The 19,086-nt window shown below is 35.9% G+C and overlaps 1 protein-coding gene across 2 annotated transcripts in view; it reads right to left on the reverse strand.

The window, feature by feature from the left end:
- Nucleotides 1-1,855: 1,855 nt before the first annotated feature.
- The window catches only part of LOC149776689 (cytochrome P450 3A24-like), a 119,796-nt gene continuing 102,565 nt past the window's right edge, over nucleotides 1,856-19,086 (reverse strand). For both annotated transcript variants that reach the window (XM_089941226.1, XM_089941225.1), the window contains exons 13-15: nucleotides 14,160-14,297; nucleotides 6,723-6,885; nucleotides 1,856-4,900 (exon numbers count right to left, since the gene is read on the reverse strand). In XM_089941226.1, the coding sequence (XP_089797352.1) occupies nucleotides 4,820-4,900; nucleotides 6,723-6,885; nucleotides 14,160-14,297 (382 nt within the window). In that variant the 3' untranslated portion in view covers nucleotides 1,856-4,819. The remainder of the gene's footprint in view (nucleotides 4,901-6,722; nucleotides 6,886-14,159; nucleotides 14,298-19,086) is intronic.

Genomic DNA, 19,086 nt, shown 5'->3' on the forward strand with positions numbered 1-19,086 from the left:
TATACATGCTATGAGCTGTAAACAGGACTGTGCATTGATTATACATGCTATGAGCTGTAAACAGGAGTGTGCATTGATTGTACATGCTATGAACTGTAAACAGGACTGTGCATTGATTATACATGCTATGAGCTGTAAACAGGATTGTGCATTGATTATACATGCTATGAGCTGTAAACAGGACTGTGCATTGATTATACATGCTATGAGCTGTAAACAGGACTGTGTATTGATTATACATGCTATGAGCTGTAAACAGGACTGTGCATTGATTATACATGCTATGAGCTGTTAACAGGAGTGTGCATTGATTGTACATGCTATGAGCTGTAAACAGGACTGTGCATTGATTATACATGCTATGAGCTGTAAACAGGACTGTGCATTGATTATACATGCTATGAGCTGTAAACAGGACTGGGCATTGACTATATATGCTATGAGCTGTAAACAGGACTGTGTATTGATTATACATGCTATGAGCTGTAAACAGGACTGTGCATTGATTATACATGCTTCATGTTATAGGTGCATACTTAAGTGCTTTTTTTTCTGAAGATTACTGAAAATTGCTTTTCGAAACATGACTCAGTTAGTAGTTTGGGAGTAAAAAAATTTGTTTGTTGCATGACATGGCATATTATGGCAGGTATACTAATTGGTAATTTGTACCAAGAACAATTATTATCCAGATGTATGTATGTATGTATGTATGAATGAATGTATGTATGTATGTATGTATGTATGTAGGTAGGTAGGTATGTATGTATGTATGTTGTATGTATGTATGTATGTATGAATGAATGTATGTAAAACAACTGGCTTATCTTGGAATGTCTGATAATTTATAATGATACTCATTGTCTTCTATGACACAAAGCATAAAATACTAATGTTTTTTGTTAACTGCCAGCCATACTTGCAGGTGTTTGATTTCATTTTGACTTTCTGTGATTGAAAATTACAGCAAGAAAGAATTGTAAGCTTTGCTTTAACCAAATTTATTATTCAGAAACAATATTTCATTTTCAAATGTTTGATCAGTTTACAATTAGTTTTCAGTGACATGTCATTAGGTTTAGCAAGTAACATATATTTCCTGTGAGAAAGAAATACAAAGAAAAGTTTACTTTTGCTACTGCTTCTTTTTCTGTTTCTATGATAAGCTTGTGTATGAAGTTTGTTTGTATTCTTGTTAAACCAAAATAAAGTATGAAGTGTGTGTGTATACTTGTTAAATCAAAATAAAGTATGAAGTGTGTGTGTATACTTGTTAAATCATGTACTTACACATTCATGTGTTAGGAGTGAAGCAGTTTTGAAATTTTCTAAACCAGTCAAATTTCAAATATATTTGTGAACATGTAAAACTAATGTTTGGCAGCAGGGGTGACGGGATATTGTTTATCTAACACTCATTCACTCAATTCTTTTTGACTCATGTATTACAAGATCTTATTGAAGACTGAATGGCTTCATTAGACACAAAATCCATTACTAGGTCTAAAACTGAGGACATGCACATTGACTGTGGACATTAAAGACAACACCACTTTTATAACGGATGACTTCTACATTGTGGGCATTGAAAACAATTCTTGAAATTTACACCTCAGCTTGCAAATGTAGTTCCCTTAATTGTCTCTTTTTTCATATATTCATTTATTCTTCGTTTGTTCATTCTTTCACTCATTTATTCTTATGCCTACCCCTTTTATTTACCCACCTATCTGTATCTACCTTATACTTACCCACCTATCTGTATCTACATTTTACTTACCCACCTATCTATATTCTATACTGACCAACCAGTTTTTATAATTCATAATGGGGGAAAATAGTATAAACTAAAATGGTTTGTCTTAAAATTTTATTTTTCTCAAGACTGCTTTTCACAAAGAATGATACTAAAGCATAGTTTCTAACATAGCTCATAATTTGTGACTTCATTCAAATATATTCTGGATCATATCATTGTAATACATCAAGACTGTTGGCTCATCATTACATTCAATACTGAAATTTATTTGGAACTCTCTCTATACTTTTGGTTTTGTGATTGAACTCAAAAGAGAAGAAGTGTTTCATTTATAATTACTTGTCCAAAAGTATAAAGTTCCAATTAAAAGTAAGCTTAGCTGTTTGAAGTGAAAAACAAATGAATATGCAGATTTTAAAAAAGAATCTCAGTTCTATTATAAAGAATTAAATATCAAGATCTGTGTGACAGACTGTATCTAGGTAAGAAAGTAAAAGACCTGTTTGTTAATAACCTGCATCTTCCATTATGTGGATTGTCATGGATGCAAAATTACCTGAGGGTGGTTTATTTACATCCTACATTTGGATCACCCCATGCTATATAAGCAAAGTTTGCAATGAAAAAAATTCCAACATACCTTGAACTCACTGGCCATGGATTGCAGCATAGCCAGAGTACTTACAGACTCAAAGTAGACAGTAACTTCAGAGGATAAAAAGTTCAGTCAGGAAGCTGTCCACAGTATGGGAGCAAAATCTTCTTTTGTAGAGGAACATGAATTATAAAATTATATTCTTGTCACTATCCATATTATGAGATAGAATTATTTAGAATAATCTGATACATTAATGTTCTAATATTTATTCTAAATTTTACAGATAGTAAGACCTAAGTCCTATAATGCCATATTATTAGATGCATTATAGTCTGTTTTCAAGTTAGTCAATATATAACTGAACAGACGAACTGAATTCATTTCAGTGTTGCATTAAAGGATGAACGAATGTTAGCGTTCTTAAAGTTCGGTAAGATTCTTCTTGCCAGATGCAGATCTGCACATGAACCTATCATAGGAATCTTGACCAATGAAATGATTTCTTATGTAATAAATGACTCCATGTGTGTGCATGCGTAACATATATCATTGCATTTGTATTTGACTGTGTACTACATGGCTTTAGTCATTATATTTCTGACTGTTTGGATGTCTGGATTTGAAGCTGTGATTTTGGACAAAAAGCTGACATCTTTAATGCAGAGTAGTTGAGTAGAAGGTCTTGAAGGGCTTTTGAAAAACCTGTGTGCTGCTGTCAGTGATGATGTTAGTTCGGAGGAAGACTGGTTATCTGGTACTGAGGGGCCAAAAACCTTGGGACCAATGTGTCTGCAGTGAACGAGGGTTCTTGAGGGATCCTACAGCAGATTAGGAGGGGTAGGCCAAATGTAGTGGATCCTTGATCAACCAAGAAAGTGGTGGGAGAAAAGATACTCAGTACTTGTCGACCGTATGCCACAAGTTATATGTTCCATTTATTTGGTGAATTTATCAATATTACTATTTGAGTGAAAATCCAAATGTATTCAGTATCATTATGTGAGTGAAAATCTCTCTCTCTCTCTCTCTCTCACACACACACACACACACATGTATCTGTGTATGTCCAAATTAAGGGGAAAAAAATAAGTTAATCAGAACCTGGTGTTTTGCTGGCTGGCTCTGGAGGTTAAATTTAACTAATATATACAAAATACTCATAATACTTTATAGAAATATTAAAACTTTTCATCCTGAATCTTAAAAAATGCTGAAGCATCAGTAACACTCATTAAAAGATAATCATCCCACGACATTTTCAGGTCAAATATAGGATTGATTCATTAACCATTTCATCCCACAACATTTTCAGGTGAAATATAGGATTGATTCATTAACCATTTTGTCCCACAACATTTTTAGGTGAAATATATGATTGATTCATTAATCATTTCATCCCACAACATTTTCAGGTGAAATATAGGATTGATTCATTAACCATTTCATCCCACAACATTTTCAGGTGAAATATAGGATTGATTCATTAACCATTTCATCCCACAATATTTTCAAGTGAAATATGGAATTGATTCATTAACCATTTCATCCCACAACATTTTCAGGTGAAATATAAGACTGATTCATTAACCATTTCATCCCACAACATTTTCAGGTGAAATACAGGTTTGATTCATTAAACATATCATCCCACAACATTTTCAGGTGAAATGTAGGATTGATTCATTAAACATTTCATCCCACAACATTTTTAGGTGAAATATAGGATTGATTCATTAAACATTTCATCCCACAACATTTTCAGGTGAAATATAAGATTGATTCTTAAACATATCATCCCACAACATTTTCAGGTGAAATGTAGGATTGATTCATTAATCATTTCATCCCACAACATTTTCAGGTGAAATGTAGGATTGATTCATTAAACATTTCATCCCACAACATTTTCAGGTGAAATATAGGACTGATTCATTAACCATTTCATCCCACAACATTTTCAGGCGAAATATAGGACTGATTCATTAAACATTTCATCCCACAACATTTTCAGGTGAAATATAGGATTGATTCATTAAACATTTCATCCCACAACATTTTCAGGTGAAATATAGGATTGATTCATTAAACATTTCATCCCACAACATTTTCAGGTGAAATACTGGAATGATTCATTAATCATTTCATCCCATAACATTTTCGGGCAAAATATTGCACCAGAAAGTTTTCAAGTGAAAAATTTGACGGATTAATTTATCATCTCATCACACAATGTTTTCAGGTGAAATATTGGATTAATTCCTTAATCAATCCATCCCATAACATTTTCAGGTGCAATACAGGATCAATTCATTAATCAATTCATCCCACATTTTCAGGTAAAATCATGTAGTTCAAATCAAATTAATTTCATAATATATTATCCACAATAATATTTCAGATATTCAGATGTAAAATGCAGATATCTAAAACAAAATTCTTCATATTTTTCTCCAACAAACTCCCTACTGACGAAGTTCCACTCCAACCATCACTGGTTTCAAAGAACGTAGGAAGGACTCACTCAGGTTAAACTTCAAAGGGATCTGAAAATGAAATGCACAAGTCTATAAAGCATGTCCACAGCTTGAAGATATGTGCATGCTAGCAATTTATCTCCATAGTTACAATACAAAGTCAGTGAAAGTTATTAGCAACTTCAATACAAAGTATATACAAGTACTTCAATACAAACTACATACAAATACAGCAATACAAAATATATACAAGTACTTCAGTACAAAGTATATACAAGTACTTCAATACAAAGTATATACAAGTAAATCCATACCAATTATGTACAAGTACATCAATACAAAGTATATAAAAGTACATCTATACAAAGTTTATACAAGTACTTCAATATGAAGTATATACAAGTACATCAATACAAAGTATATACAACTGCTCCAGTGGTCTAGTGGTTAGAACGTCCGCCTCAGATGTGGGAGGTAGTGGGTTCGATCCCCGGTCGAGTCATACCAAAGACTTACAAAAATAGTACTAACAGCTGCCTCGCTTGGCGCTCAGCAATTAAGAGGTGAGTGTTAGGACTGGTTGGCCTGGTGTCAGAATAATGTGACTGGGTGGGACATCATGCTACATGTCTGTGGCATGCTGCCCTAGTGATAGACATCACTATAAACTGTCACAGTGCAAGCATCGTAGTGATATGACTGAATTTTTTTTAAAGGTACGATAAAAATCCAGATCACACACACACACACACACACAAAGTATATACAAGTATACAAAGTATATACAAGTACTTCAATACAAAGTATATACAAGTAAATCCATACCAACTGTATATAATTGGTATGGATTTACTTGTATTTACATTGTATTGATACAATACAAAGTATATACAAGTAAATCCATACCAATTATATACAAGTACATCAATATAAAATATATACAAGTACATCACAACAAAGTATATAAAAGTATAGGAATACAAAGTATATACATGTACATAAATACAAAGTTTAAATAGCACACAATACATAGGTTCAATATATACTTTATTGTAAATATAAAAAATCTTTGGCATAATAGGGGCAAATCCTGTTGCAGCACACTGAACCAGCTAAGCTCTGAACTGTTTCTATAGAAATACCTCAGGAAGAGAGACTTGCAGGAGTTTGTAGGGTTGTGAAGAATGTCCGATACCTGTATGTGGAGGCACATGAGGGTGATACAAAGTATATAGGGACACTGATAACCAAAACTTGACAAGTCTGATCCTGAGGATTGTTATGATAACAAACATCAGCTGATACTCTATACATGCACCGTAGGATGCAGGTATGAAGTATATGGGGATAATAGTTGAGTACACTGAAGTGCTGACACAAATTGGGGGTCAAAAGAAAAGTTGTGAATGCATGAAACTTGACAATGGCCCCACAGGAAGTGAGACTTGGGGAGTTTGTTGAGTTGTGTAAAATGTCTGACACCTGAATGTGGAGCCGCAAGGGGCTGATACAAGGTATATAGGGACACCGATAACCGAAACTCAATAATTCTGATTCTGAGGATTGCCATGACAATAAACATTAGCCGATTTGATAGGGAGACAAAGTAAATACAAGTTGATAAACAACTAATCTTCAAGACTGCAATGGTGTCTGAGCTTTGTAAGAGTTATTTCTGAACAGCCATTTTGCTTCTCTGAAGACACATCCCCTGATCCAAGAAATAAATAAAGTTAATTTTCTTAATTTTTTTATATTAAACAAAAATGAAGGACAAATGATTGTCTTGCCTTGTTTTAATTAAATTTTACACATATCAATAATAATCAAACATGTTAAAGTTTCTCTAGTAAAATTTTCAACAGACAAGCCAAAATCTCAACAAACCCACCTCAGTCTCCAAACATGGCACGAACTTAACACTCCTCAAAATGTGCACTATGGCAATCTTTGCTTCCACTAGTGCAAGTCTCATTCCAATACAGTTCCGTGGTCCACATCCAAATGAAAGAAATGACAGAGGATGAGCATTTGCCCGAGCTTCAGGTGCAAATCTGAAAGAAATACAAATGTTCTGTGGAAATTAGCGTTTCACCTATACCCATGCAATTTCCCTTAACATCTACATCCATGTTTTGCCCCTCAACAACTACATCCATGCACTCCCCCTCAACATCTACATCCATGTTTTGCCCCTCAACAACTACATCCATCCATTCCCACTCAACAGTCATACCCATGTATTCCCCCTCAACACCTACATCCATGCATTCCCACTCAACAGTCATACCCATGCATTCCCCCTCAACACCTACATTCATGCATTCCCTTTTAGCACCTACATCCATGCATTCCCCCTCAACACCTGTATCCATGCACTCCCCTTCAACACCTACATCCATGCTCTCCTCCTCAACACATACAGCCAAGTATTCCCTACATCCATTCACTCCCCATCAACAACTACATCCATGCACTCCCCTTCAAAAACCTACATCCCTGACTCCCCCTCAACAACTACATCCATGCACTCCTACCCACACACTTACATCCATGCATTCCCCCTCAACACCTACAGTCATGCATTCTCAGTCAACACCCACATCCATACATTCCCAGTCAACACCATCATCCAAGCTTTCCCCTCAACACATACAGCCATGCATTCCACCCAACATCCATACTTTTCCCCCCAACATCCATACTTTCCCCCCAACATCTACACCTATGCATTCCCCTTCAGCACCTATATTCATGCATTCTCCCACAACACCTACTCCTATGCATTCTCCCTCAACGCCTACACTGATGCCTTCCCCCTTAACTGATTTGCAAACCTTGAACACAGGCAATGATGTTAACAATATCTCCAGAAAAGTGATGCCTATGTTATACCATACTTACAAAGTTTAGACATAAACAATTTTCATTACTAATTGTGTATAAGAGTGACATGAATGACATACTGTACCCCACCTTTCCATGATTAATAGTCCTCTATGTGGTATAGCTGACTAGGGAGATTACTGACATATGGATGTCAATGATTGCATGGTCAAGGTACGTGGTTTAAATTAAACTTACGTCCAGAAACTTTTATTATCTTATTGGACTTACCAAGACTCTGACCTCTGACCTTTAGACCCAAGAATTTATGTTTCTTCAATATGCTAAGTGCATGACATCCACAAAGTTTGGTCATGAAACTTACTCTAGAACAAAGTTACTCAGAAAGATCTATTTTACATAGCACAATGCCCTTGGCCTTTTGACTACAAAATCAATAGATCCATACCTTAGATGGAAGTCCTCCACAAGTTTTGGTTAGCATATGTGGTCTAGAACTAAGACTATTTTGAAAAATAATATTTGTCTTCTTTCATGTGCAAGCCCTCTGCAAAGTCTGGTCCGGGTCTATGATTTAGAACAAATGTTTATTCAGAAGACACCTTGTTTTAAATCAGTGACCTTGACGTTCCACTTTTAAAAATATCAAATTGATATGCTTGTTCCTTATCCAAAGTACAAACCAAAGACAAACTTTGTTCCAGATATGTGATGTTGAACTAATCTTAATTTTGCAGTAACCAGTTTTATTACTTTAGGTAAAATGACCATGACCTTTGACCTGTAGAGCCTGAAAAAACTAAGTTTCTTCCTTAGCCCAAGTGAAAGCCATCTGCAATGTTTGGCAATGGTTTAAAGTGGAGAACTCAAGTTACTGTGCAGAAACCATGTTATTTATCAGGAAGTGTGAACCAGATCTTGTACATTTTGACCCCAAAATTACTAGTGCAAGCCATCTGCATAGTTTGGTAACTGTAGATTTATGACTAGTATAATTATTGTGCAGAAAAGAAACTGTTGAAAGACAGATGGGATAGACAGGCAGGCATAAGAAAAGGAATGACTGGATTAAAAGCAATAACTGCTACTGTAATATGGAAACAAACATTCCAGACACAGGAGCATGACATGCCTATACAACTATGTTAACTTAGAAAACAAACCAAGATTTTGGGGACATTGCGAATAATGATATTTTGATTGATAATTAAAGTGATTGAATTAGGAATGACCCTATTATTTTCATAGAAGGATCCTTTTTTGTTGGATCTTGAAATTCATGTTTTGTAGGAACAATTAAATCCAAGAAAAAGACTTCATTTACTTTATTTTTAATCTGACTTGAGGACACAGAATGAATGAAGTTAAATCGAGACCTCAAACTGACCAAAGTTGAGGACACCAAATGACTGAAATTAAATTGGTACCTCATGAAAGAGAGGTAATTTTTTATTCTTCTTCAAACTGACCAAAGTTAAGGACACTAAATGACTTAAGTTAAAGAACACCAAATTTTGAGAGGCTTTGAGCTGACACAACTAATAAAAATATATACTTCCTTCCATAAGAAAACTGCATGCAAACTTTCAATGTAACTTTGTGGGTGACAGACTCTGTCATTATAAATTCTAGTTGAGATCAGTTTCTCTCATCACTCGATCTATCTTCCCTCTGGACAGAGCTAATCACAAAAGAGCTTTCATTTAAATGGGCCAAACTTATAAGATGCCAGCAACTTTATCCGAGTTAATAGTGTGGATAACTTCAAACACTAGCTCTATACAAGTTATTTTACCAACTCAACACAAAGTGTAACAATACTAAAATACTAGTTCAATACAAGCTATTTTACCAACACAACATGAACTAAATATGGTATAACAATATTAAAAGACACACATCAGAAATCAACATACATAAATTACAAAGCTTAAACCTCTTAAAATATTATACAATCAGCATAAGACAAACTTTGTTGTTGTTGTTGTTATAGGGTTTAACGCCATTTTTCAGCACATGATAGACTATACATGGCGGCCAGTATTAATGGTGGAGGAAGAACCCAGGAAAACCCCAGAAAGAACCACTGACCCACGAGAAGCTACTGGCAATACCCACATTAGCTGAATCCGAGACTCGAACCCACACAGACAGAGGTGAGAAAGACAAACTTTAATATCTTCTTGGTATAAATAGACAAACAATTTGAATAGTCAGTTTTTTCTCTAGAAGTTGAGTAAATATAGCTGCACATAGGATAAACAAAACACAGAAACAACCAAACATAAAAGATATTGAATGGGTAAGATGCTAAAAAAGGATTTTTAAAAATGAAGTGTAAAGCAATTTTAGTACGGATACAATCGATCATTAAAAAGCATTTAACCAGACTTTGATTCGCAGTTTTTCTTCCCCGCAAATCTACCATCTAGATGCATTAAAAAATTGGTCTGAGTACTTTTAGACCCCGCTGTAATGAGACATCAAAAATTAATAGCCAAAATAAATCTTTTAATGCCTTATGATTTCTGGACAATGTTTTTCAATAATTTTTGTCCCTCTAAAACTATGTCCTGGCATTTCATATTCAACCTAATTATCTCATCATGAACTCACACTTACTTAGCAAGAAATACTTTTTATGTGATCATGAACGTGCAGATAATTAAAATAATTTAAAATTCTTTATGTCAATTGTCAAGAATGGTTCTCTCTGTTGTCTTTTTGTTATGGTCACCATTTTGTGCTGGTTAATACATAACATGCCTGTCTAAAATCGAAGACCAGGTTACCACATGATACTTTCATAATTTAAAAGTGAAAAGCAGGTTACCACATGACAATTTCTCAATTAAAAAGCATAAACAGATTACCACACGACAATATCTCAATTTAAAAGCATAAAACAGGTCATCACATGTCTGAGTCTCTGAATAAAATCACTAATTATATAGAGGTGTGTAATGGGAGATACCTGACATAGTGAGCAATTTGTTCACATTTTTGTATGGAGTATTATCAATTTTATGGAGATGGGGCATTTTTAACAAAGGACAATATCTATAAGTAGACCCCTTTATGGTACAATTAAGCAAATTAGTCATTAACAACTTCTACTGAATAAAGATACAGCTGTTTATAATTAAATTGGCATATTAGCATAACGGCATAATATCAGTTATAATCTTCTGCTCTGACACTGGCACTACGTCACATGCAGTGCAGCTGTACATGTAACATTTGAGTTGATAAACGGTTTAACAAACAATATATCAAAAGAAAGCATCTTGAAGTCATGTGCTTACATATGCTCATGGGAAATCAACTGTGCATGATTTTTGCATGATTGCTCATTTCAAGCAACTGTATGGCCTATCAAATTTGGAATGGAGAAAACACTGCATGGTTGTTCTCACCAAGTTATGGCTCTCATCTATGTGTGATGGCTCTCATCTATGTGTGATGTTAATCAGGCTTTAGACAGAACCATTCCTGTGAGACTGCCTTGATCTCCCTAACTGATAAATGGCTTCAAGCACTTGACCAAGGTAGTATAATAGGAACTGTATTTGTAGATTTCAGGAAAGCTTTTGACATGGTGGATTATGAAATCCTTTTGAAGAAACTGAAAATCTACCAGTGTGATGAAAGAACAATTAGATGGTTTACTTCGTACTTAAATGAGAGAACACAACATGTTTACATAAATAATGTTCTGTCTGAACCTGAAACAATTAGATATGGAGTACCACAAGGCTCAATTCTAGGTCCATTACTATTCATTTTATTTATTAATGACCTACCACTTTTACTGAGAGACTCAATATCATCTACAGATCTCTATGCAGATGACACAACATTGTCAGACATCCAAAACACAAACCATGAGCTCGAAATTTCTTTACAGAATGCACTAAACAAACTGGAAAACTGGTGCACATGCAATGGCATGGTGGCAAATACTGGTAAAACTAAAATATTACTTATCTCAACACGACAAAGAAGGACAAATCTTGATAGTGATGAACTATGTCTGACATGGAAGGATACAAATCTGCAAATGGTCTGTCATGATAGACTACTTGGTGTTCTGGTAGATAATAACCTATCATGGACTGAACATATCAAACATATCAGTAAAACAGTCAATTCAAGTTTATGGCTTCTCAGCAAGATAAGACATTTTCTCCCTGAAAGGCACAGAAAACTATTTTATAACAGTTACATACAGCCCTATTTGGACTACTGTTGTACAGTATGGGGTAATTCAAATAATAAAAACATAGCAAAGCTGGCACATCTTCAAAAAAGAGCATTTAGGCTAATATCAATCCAGAAAGAAACCAAGGAAAGTTTAGCTGGTAGGTTAAAAATATTACCTATTAAAGACCGAACCTGTTTGAGAAAAGCCAAATTAATGTACAGGATATTTCATAATAGTGCTCCTGAATATTTACAATCACTATTCCAGTATAGGCTACCTGGTAATACTCCCCACCTGCGATCCATGTCTACCAAACAGTATAAAATTCCCAAACCAAATAAGGAGTTATTTAAAAAAAGTTTCCAATACTCTGGAACTCTGCTCTGGAATAGTATTCCAGTTGAGATTAGAAATGCCCACTCTATTTCCTTCTTTCAAACCCAATATATCCAGTGGCTTCAGAGATGCAGCTTAAATAAATAAATTCCTTTGTATTTGGGCCTCAAGGTAGATTAGTTTTTAGCTAATTGTGTTACCCTTTTTAAATAAGGTCATTATTATTATTATTATTATCATTATTATGGCTCTCATCTGTGTATGATGGCTCTCATCTATGTGTGATGGCTCTCATCTATATATGATGGCTCTCATCTATGTATGATGGCTCTTATTTATGTGTGATGGCTCTCATCGTTGTATAATGGCTCTCATCCATGTATGATGGTTCTCATCTATGTATGATGGCTCTCATTTATGTACGATGGCTCTAATCCATGTGTGATGGCTCTCACCTATGTATGATGGCTCTCATCTATGTATAATGGCTCTAATCCATGTATGATGGTTCTCATCTATGTATGATGGTTCTCATCTATGTATGTTGGCTCTAATCCATGTGTGATGGCTCTCATCCATGTATAATGGCTCTCATCCATGTATGATGGTTCTGTGTATGATGGTTCTCATCTATGTATGATGGCTCTCATCTTTGTATGATGGCTCTCATTTATGTGTGATGGCTCTCATCTATGTGTGATGGCTCACATCGATGTGTGATGGCTCTCATCTATGTATGATGGCTCTAATCTATGTGTGATGGCTCTCATCCATGTATAATGGCTCTCATCTATGTGTGATGGCTCTCATCGATGTGTTATGGCTCTCAAATGTGTGATGGCTTTCATCAATGTGTGATGGCTCTCATCTATATATGATGGCTCTTGTCTATGTATGATGGTTCTCATCTATGTGTGATGGCTATCATCTATGTGTGATGGCTCTCATCTACCTGTGATGGCTCTCATCTATGTATGATGGCTCTCATCTATGTGTGATGGCTCTCATCCATGTGTGATGGCTCTCATCCATGTATGATGGCTCTCATCCATGTATGATGGCTCTCATCTAAGTATGATGGCTCTCATCTATGCATGATGGCTCTCATCTACGTATGATGGCTTTCGTCCATTTATGATGGCTATCATCAGTGTATAATCCCTCTCATCCACAATGACTCTCATCTATGTATGATTGCTCTAATCCATGTATGTATAATGGTTCTGATCCATCTACGATGACTCTGATATATGTGTGATGGCTTTCATCCATGTATGATTGCTATGATTTATGTGCGATGGCTTTCATCAATGTATGATAGCTCTGATCCATTTGTGACGGTTTGATCCATGTGTGATGGCTCTGATCCATGTGTGATGTCTCTGATCCATGTGTGATGGCTCTGTACTATGTATGATGGCTCTCATCTATGTATGATGGCTGTCATCCATGTATGATGGCTGTCATCCATGTATGATGGCTCTCATCTATGTATGATGGCTCTCATCTATGTATGATGGCTGTCATGAATGTATGATGGCTGTTATCCATGTATGATGGCTCTCATCTATGTATGATGGCTGTCATCCATGTATGATGGCTCTGATCTATGTATGACTGTCTTTTCTGGTGGATGGACATGTATTAAACAAGGTAAATAATATATCTGTTTTCCATTCATTACAAGACTAACTGTGATTGAAGATAACATATTACACCTTTTTTACTCCATGGAAAGAACATTTTTGTAGGAGCTAATTTCATTGCTGGGGTGATTTGTATTTCTTCACTGGTTTTCTTCAGGCACCAAATAAAGTCATTTAAAGTTTTTGGACATAGAAAAATGTAATTTTTGCCATCCTAAAACATGCACACATTTCCATTATTCTGAAAGTATTATCTTTTATGAGTAAGTACCTACGTGTGGATACTGTTTCATACCTGTCAGGCATAAATTCTTCTGGATCATGGTAGTATTCAGGGTCATGGTGAATCTGGTAAATGGAATACTGGACTCCAGTACCCTTAGGAAACCTGTACCCATCTATGATGACTGTTTCAGTGGCAATTCGGTTCATTCTGCAAATGTACAAATTTGTTTTATGCACTGATGAACTTCCATAGAGACACATCGGGTTCTTGGTGGAAAAAGATCTAGACAATAGGCATTCTGCAGAGGGTCACATTCACTTCCAATTAAATTCAACTGAAAGAGGGTAGTACCATATAGGCATATATGATACGACACATTGACAATTCATTCGAATGCAAGGGTAGCAATGTTTTGGGGGAGGCATGTAGCACCATTCATTGGAATGATTGAGGAATTTATTTATTGGATACATCAAATGCATACTCTACAGCTGATCCGGATCAACATCTCTGTCCAATGGGAGTCCAAACTTTTCAAAATCAATTTATTATATTTCCTCTCATAAGAGCTGAGTGTTTAGGACCCAATGTCGTTTGCTGGAAGTAAACCAACTTTGGAAAGACTTTCCTCTAATATTACTGCCCTTGCATTTGAATGATTGTCATACATAGTACCATGACATGATCTATCTGCACTGCCACATGTCAAAAGTCTCATATTATTGTGTCATAGGTGAAGCTATGTATAAAGATTGCTAATGTCTAGAGTAAAACATAAATATGATATAAAGGGTCTTGCCAACAGTGTCAGAAAACATACACAAGGAAGTAAGTAACATGAAAATAAACATCACTGTTCAAAGGATACTGCTAATGTCTTTGACCCCAAATCCAAATTGTTGGAGATGCAAATATATTTGTAACCCATCCCAATTACATCCTACTGTGTCTCAGGCATACATTAGAGATCATACACTATGTAAATTCAATTTGTGATTGATTCCAATTACATTCTACTTACATCCTACCGAGTCTCATATGTCAGACACTATGCAAATTCAATTTGTGATCCATTCCAATTACATCCTACTGTGTCTCATGTCAGACACTATGCAAATTCAATTTGTGATCCATTCCAATTACATCCTACTGTGTCTCATTTGTCAGACACTATGCAAATAACCTTTGGTGAAGGATTCTCTTTTGAAGACGTAATGAGTCCTACAGCAACTTAACACTAATCAAGACGATTTTGTGCGATTCGGCTGTGTCTAAACAACAGAGGTAGTCCATTAGTTAATCTTGGACAATCTCATGATTACACCAGGATTGATATTATGTAAACAATATGATATCCCAGTGGACAAAGAAACAACCACAAACCTATATAATACCATGGCAGTTCTATTCACACAATACATGATCACCAGTACTTTTAATTATAAAATAAATATTTCAAAAGAGTTTTCTTGCCACTCCATTTTTTATCCTTTATTTAAATTAAGGCTTATTTTGGGTATTATGTTCTACTGCTACTTAAGTCAATCCCAGCTGCATGAAACAATACTGTAATTTGAAAACTGGCTTCATTAAGAAATAATGAAGTCTGAAACACAGTATGCCTACAGCAATAATAGGTAGTAATAACATAACAGTACATCTGTTGCAACAATAGGTCATGATAATATAACCCACTTAAAATGAGGAAAAAGCAAATGTCACATTATCCAAAAAGTAGCTGCAGTAGCGGCTAGGGTATATAAATTTTGCACCAAAACATGACAATCAGTTGAAAGAAGAAAAATCATTGAACAAGACCAATTCCCTCTCAGGGGGGCCCTGAGTGGCAGAGTGGTCTAAAGCGCTATCCATTATGGATCACTGCCATCTCACCTCTGTCTGTGTGGGTTTGAGTCTAGGATTCGGCCAATGTGGGCATGTGAAAAAGCTTGCCAGTAGCTTCTCGTGGGTCGGTGGTTCTTCCCAGGGTTTTCTCTGATTCTTCCTCCACCATTAATACTGGTCGCCATGCATAGCCTATCATGTGCTGAAAAATGGTGTTAAACCCCACAACAACAGCAACAACAACAACAACCAATTCCCTCTCATGAGTTACAAAGACATGAAACTGGTCTGGGACCAAGATTGACTTAGCAGACGGGAGGGGATCTCCCTGTTCTATCAGGCAGTACACTCTTATATATATATCAAAAGAAGTCTTTCAGTGAAAACTCCATGTTGATGTGGCTGTCAGTTCAGGAGAATGTTGAAGGCCTGTTCAGCACCATTTTCGTTTGGTATGTACATAATTATGCATGAGTGTACAGGTTTAATAGCACATCAGCATGGTTCTGGCAGTATAGTGCCATATTAGGATTAGGTACCCCCACAAAAGCACACAAAACAAATAGCAATATCTGTGTCAACATGTTTTGTCCATGAGCTCCAAAAGGTACACACAACATATAGTAACATCCATGTCAACACATGTATAATCCATGTGCCCCAAAAAGGCACACAAAACACAGTAACATCTGTGCCATCACATGTTATGTCTATGAGCAACAAATGACACACAAAACATAGAGTAACATCCATGTTAACATGTGTATTATCCATGTGCCCTAAAATGGCATACAAAACATATAGTAACATCCTAGTCAACACATGTATTATCCATGTGCCCCCAAAAGGCACACATAACAATATAAAGAAAATTTAAATATAAGGTATACCATTGGCTTAAAGGGTTTTGACATCATGGTACATTAAACTCAATCAAAGGGATGTATATCAATTAAAGTAATGTATATCAATTAAAGTAATGTATATCAATTAAAGTAATGTATATCAATCAAAGTAATGTATATCAATCAAAGTAATGAATATCAATTAAAGGGATGTATGTCAACTGCAAACAGTAACCCTGATCTTTTTATAATCATATGCAACAAATAATATCCATGTCAACATCTATAATATCCATGTCAACATCTGTAATATGCATGTCAACATCTGTAATATCCATGTCAACATCTGTAATATGCATGTCAACATCTGTAATATCCATGTCAACATCTGTAATATGCATGTCAACAAATGTAATATTCATGTCCACAAAAGTAATATCCATGTCAACACAGATAATATGCATTTTCAACACATGTATTAATAATAATAATAATAATAATAATAATAATAATAATAATTATAATAATAATGACAACTTTGTATAGCCCCTAATCTTTAGAAGCTCTAAGCACTTTACAACATTAGACAACACCTATAAGATAAAAAACATATAATGATATGATTACAAACAACAACACCATGAAATTAGAAAACATAGAAAAAACATGCTGAGAATATTTAAGGTAGGAATCATTATTAGGTCTTTAAGTTTGTTCTTGCAGTCAAAATAAGTGAGTTTTGAGAGCCCTCTTGAATGTGATCACTGTGTCTTTGTGTCTAAGTTCAGTGGGCAATTCATTCCACGCTGCTGGGCCCTGGTATGCAAAAGAACGCTGTCCATATGACTTTGTTTTCATAGTGGGAATAATGAGTATACGATTGTCAGAAGAGGAGCGTAAGTATCTTGCTGGTGTGTACACATGGGTGAGGTCGGATAGGTATGTTGGACTAGAGTCCGTCAGTGAAACATAGCACAGAGAACAAATTTTGTGTTTGATTCTGGATCGAATGGATAGCCAGTTTAGGGTACAGAACAGTGAGGAGGTGTGCTCTGATCAAGATACTCTAAGTATTATCCATGCAGCTGTGTTTTGAACTTTTTGAAGTTTTTGGAGTAGATATTGAGATGAACCAGACAGAAATGAGTAGGGGCCCCGAGTGGCCGAGTGGTCTAAAGCGCTCACCGTTAAGGATCACTGTCATCTCACCTCTGTCTGCGTGAGTTCGAGTCTCAGGCTCGGCTAGCGTGGGTACGTGAGAAAGCCTGCCAGTAGCTTCTTGTGGGTCGGTGGTTCTTCCCGGGGTTTTCCAGGGTTCTTCCTCCACCAATTATACTGGCCGCCATGTATAGCCTATCTTGTGCTGAAAAATGGCGTTAAACCCTATAACAACAACAACAACAACAACAACAACAGAATTGAGTTACAATAGTCCAGTCTTGAAAGTACTAATGAACACACAAGTGTTTCAGTGGCATCAACTGAAAGATATTTGTGAATGAAGCTGATGCGTCTCAGCTCAAGATATGCAGCCTTGCATATCTTCATGACATGTTGGTGCAATGTGAGAGTACTGTCCAGAGTAACACCTAGGTTTCGTAGTGATTGTGTGCTCAACCTGTTGTAGCATGAATTTCACTGTCTCAGTCTGTTGTAGCATGAATCTTGCTGTCTCTGTCTGTTGTAGCATGAATCTTGCTGTCTCAGTCTGTTGTCGCATGAATCTTGCTGTCTCTGTCTGTTTGTAGCATGAATCTTGCTGTCTCAGTCTGTTGTAGCATGAATCTTGCTGTCTCAGTCTGTTGTAGCATGAATCTTGCTGTCTCTGTCTGCTGTAGCATGAATTTTGTGGTCTAAGCCTGTTGTAGCACGAATTTTGATGTTTCTGCTTGCTATAGCTAAAGTGACTAAAAGCAGGTCTAGCATTGGCACTATACTGTGGTTCAATGAGTGACTTGTTCACACATCCCATGGTATTACATACACAGGCACTATGCCATGGTTCAACGCATGTCCTGTTCACATATCCCATGGTAGATTACATACACAGGCACTATACCGTGGTTCAATGAGTGTCTTGTTCACACATCCCATGGTAGATTACATACACAGGCACTATCCACAGTGGTTCAGTTGACGTCTTGCTCACATATGTCAAAACCAATAGTTGATTCTATTTCCAGCACAAGGCAAAGGGCTTTGGTCAAGAAAAATTGAGATTTTGTACTGACCTATATCATTCCTTCCATAATTGCAAAATGTGTCAAAAAACATGAAACAGTAGCCTTCATTGTGAATTCCTTCTA

The sequence above is a fragment of the Sinohyriopsis cumingii genome, chromosome 18, assembly GCF_028554795.1.
Source record: "Sinohyriopsis cumingii isolate HCF-2022 chromosome 18, ASM2855479v2, whole genome shotgun sequence".
In the NCBI taxonomy this organism is placed as follows: Eukaryota; Metazoa; Mollusca; class Bivalvia; order Unionida; family Unionidae; genus Sinohyriopsis; species Sinohyriopsis cumingii.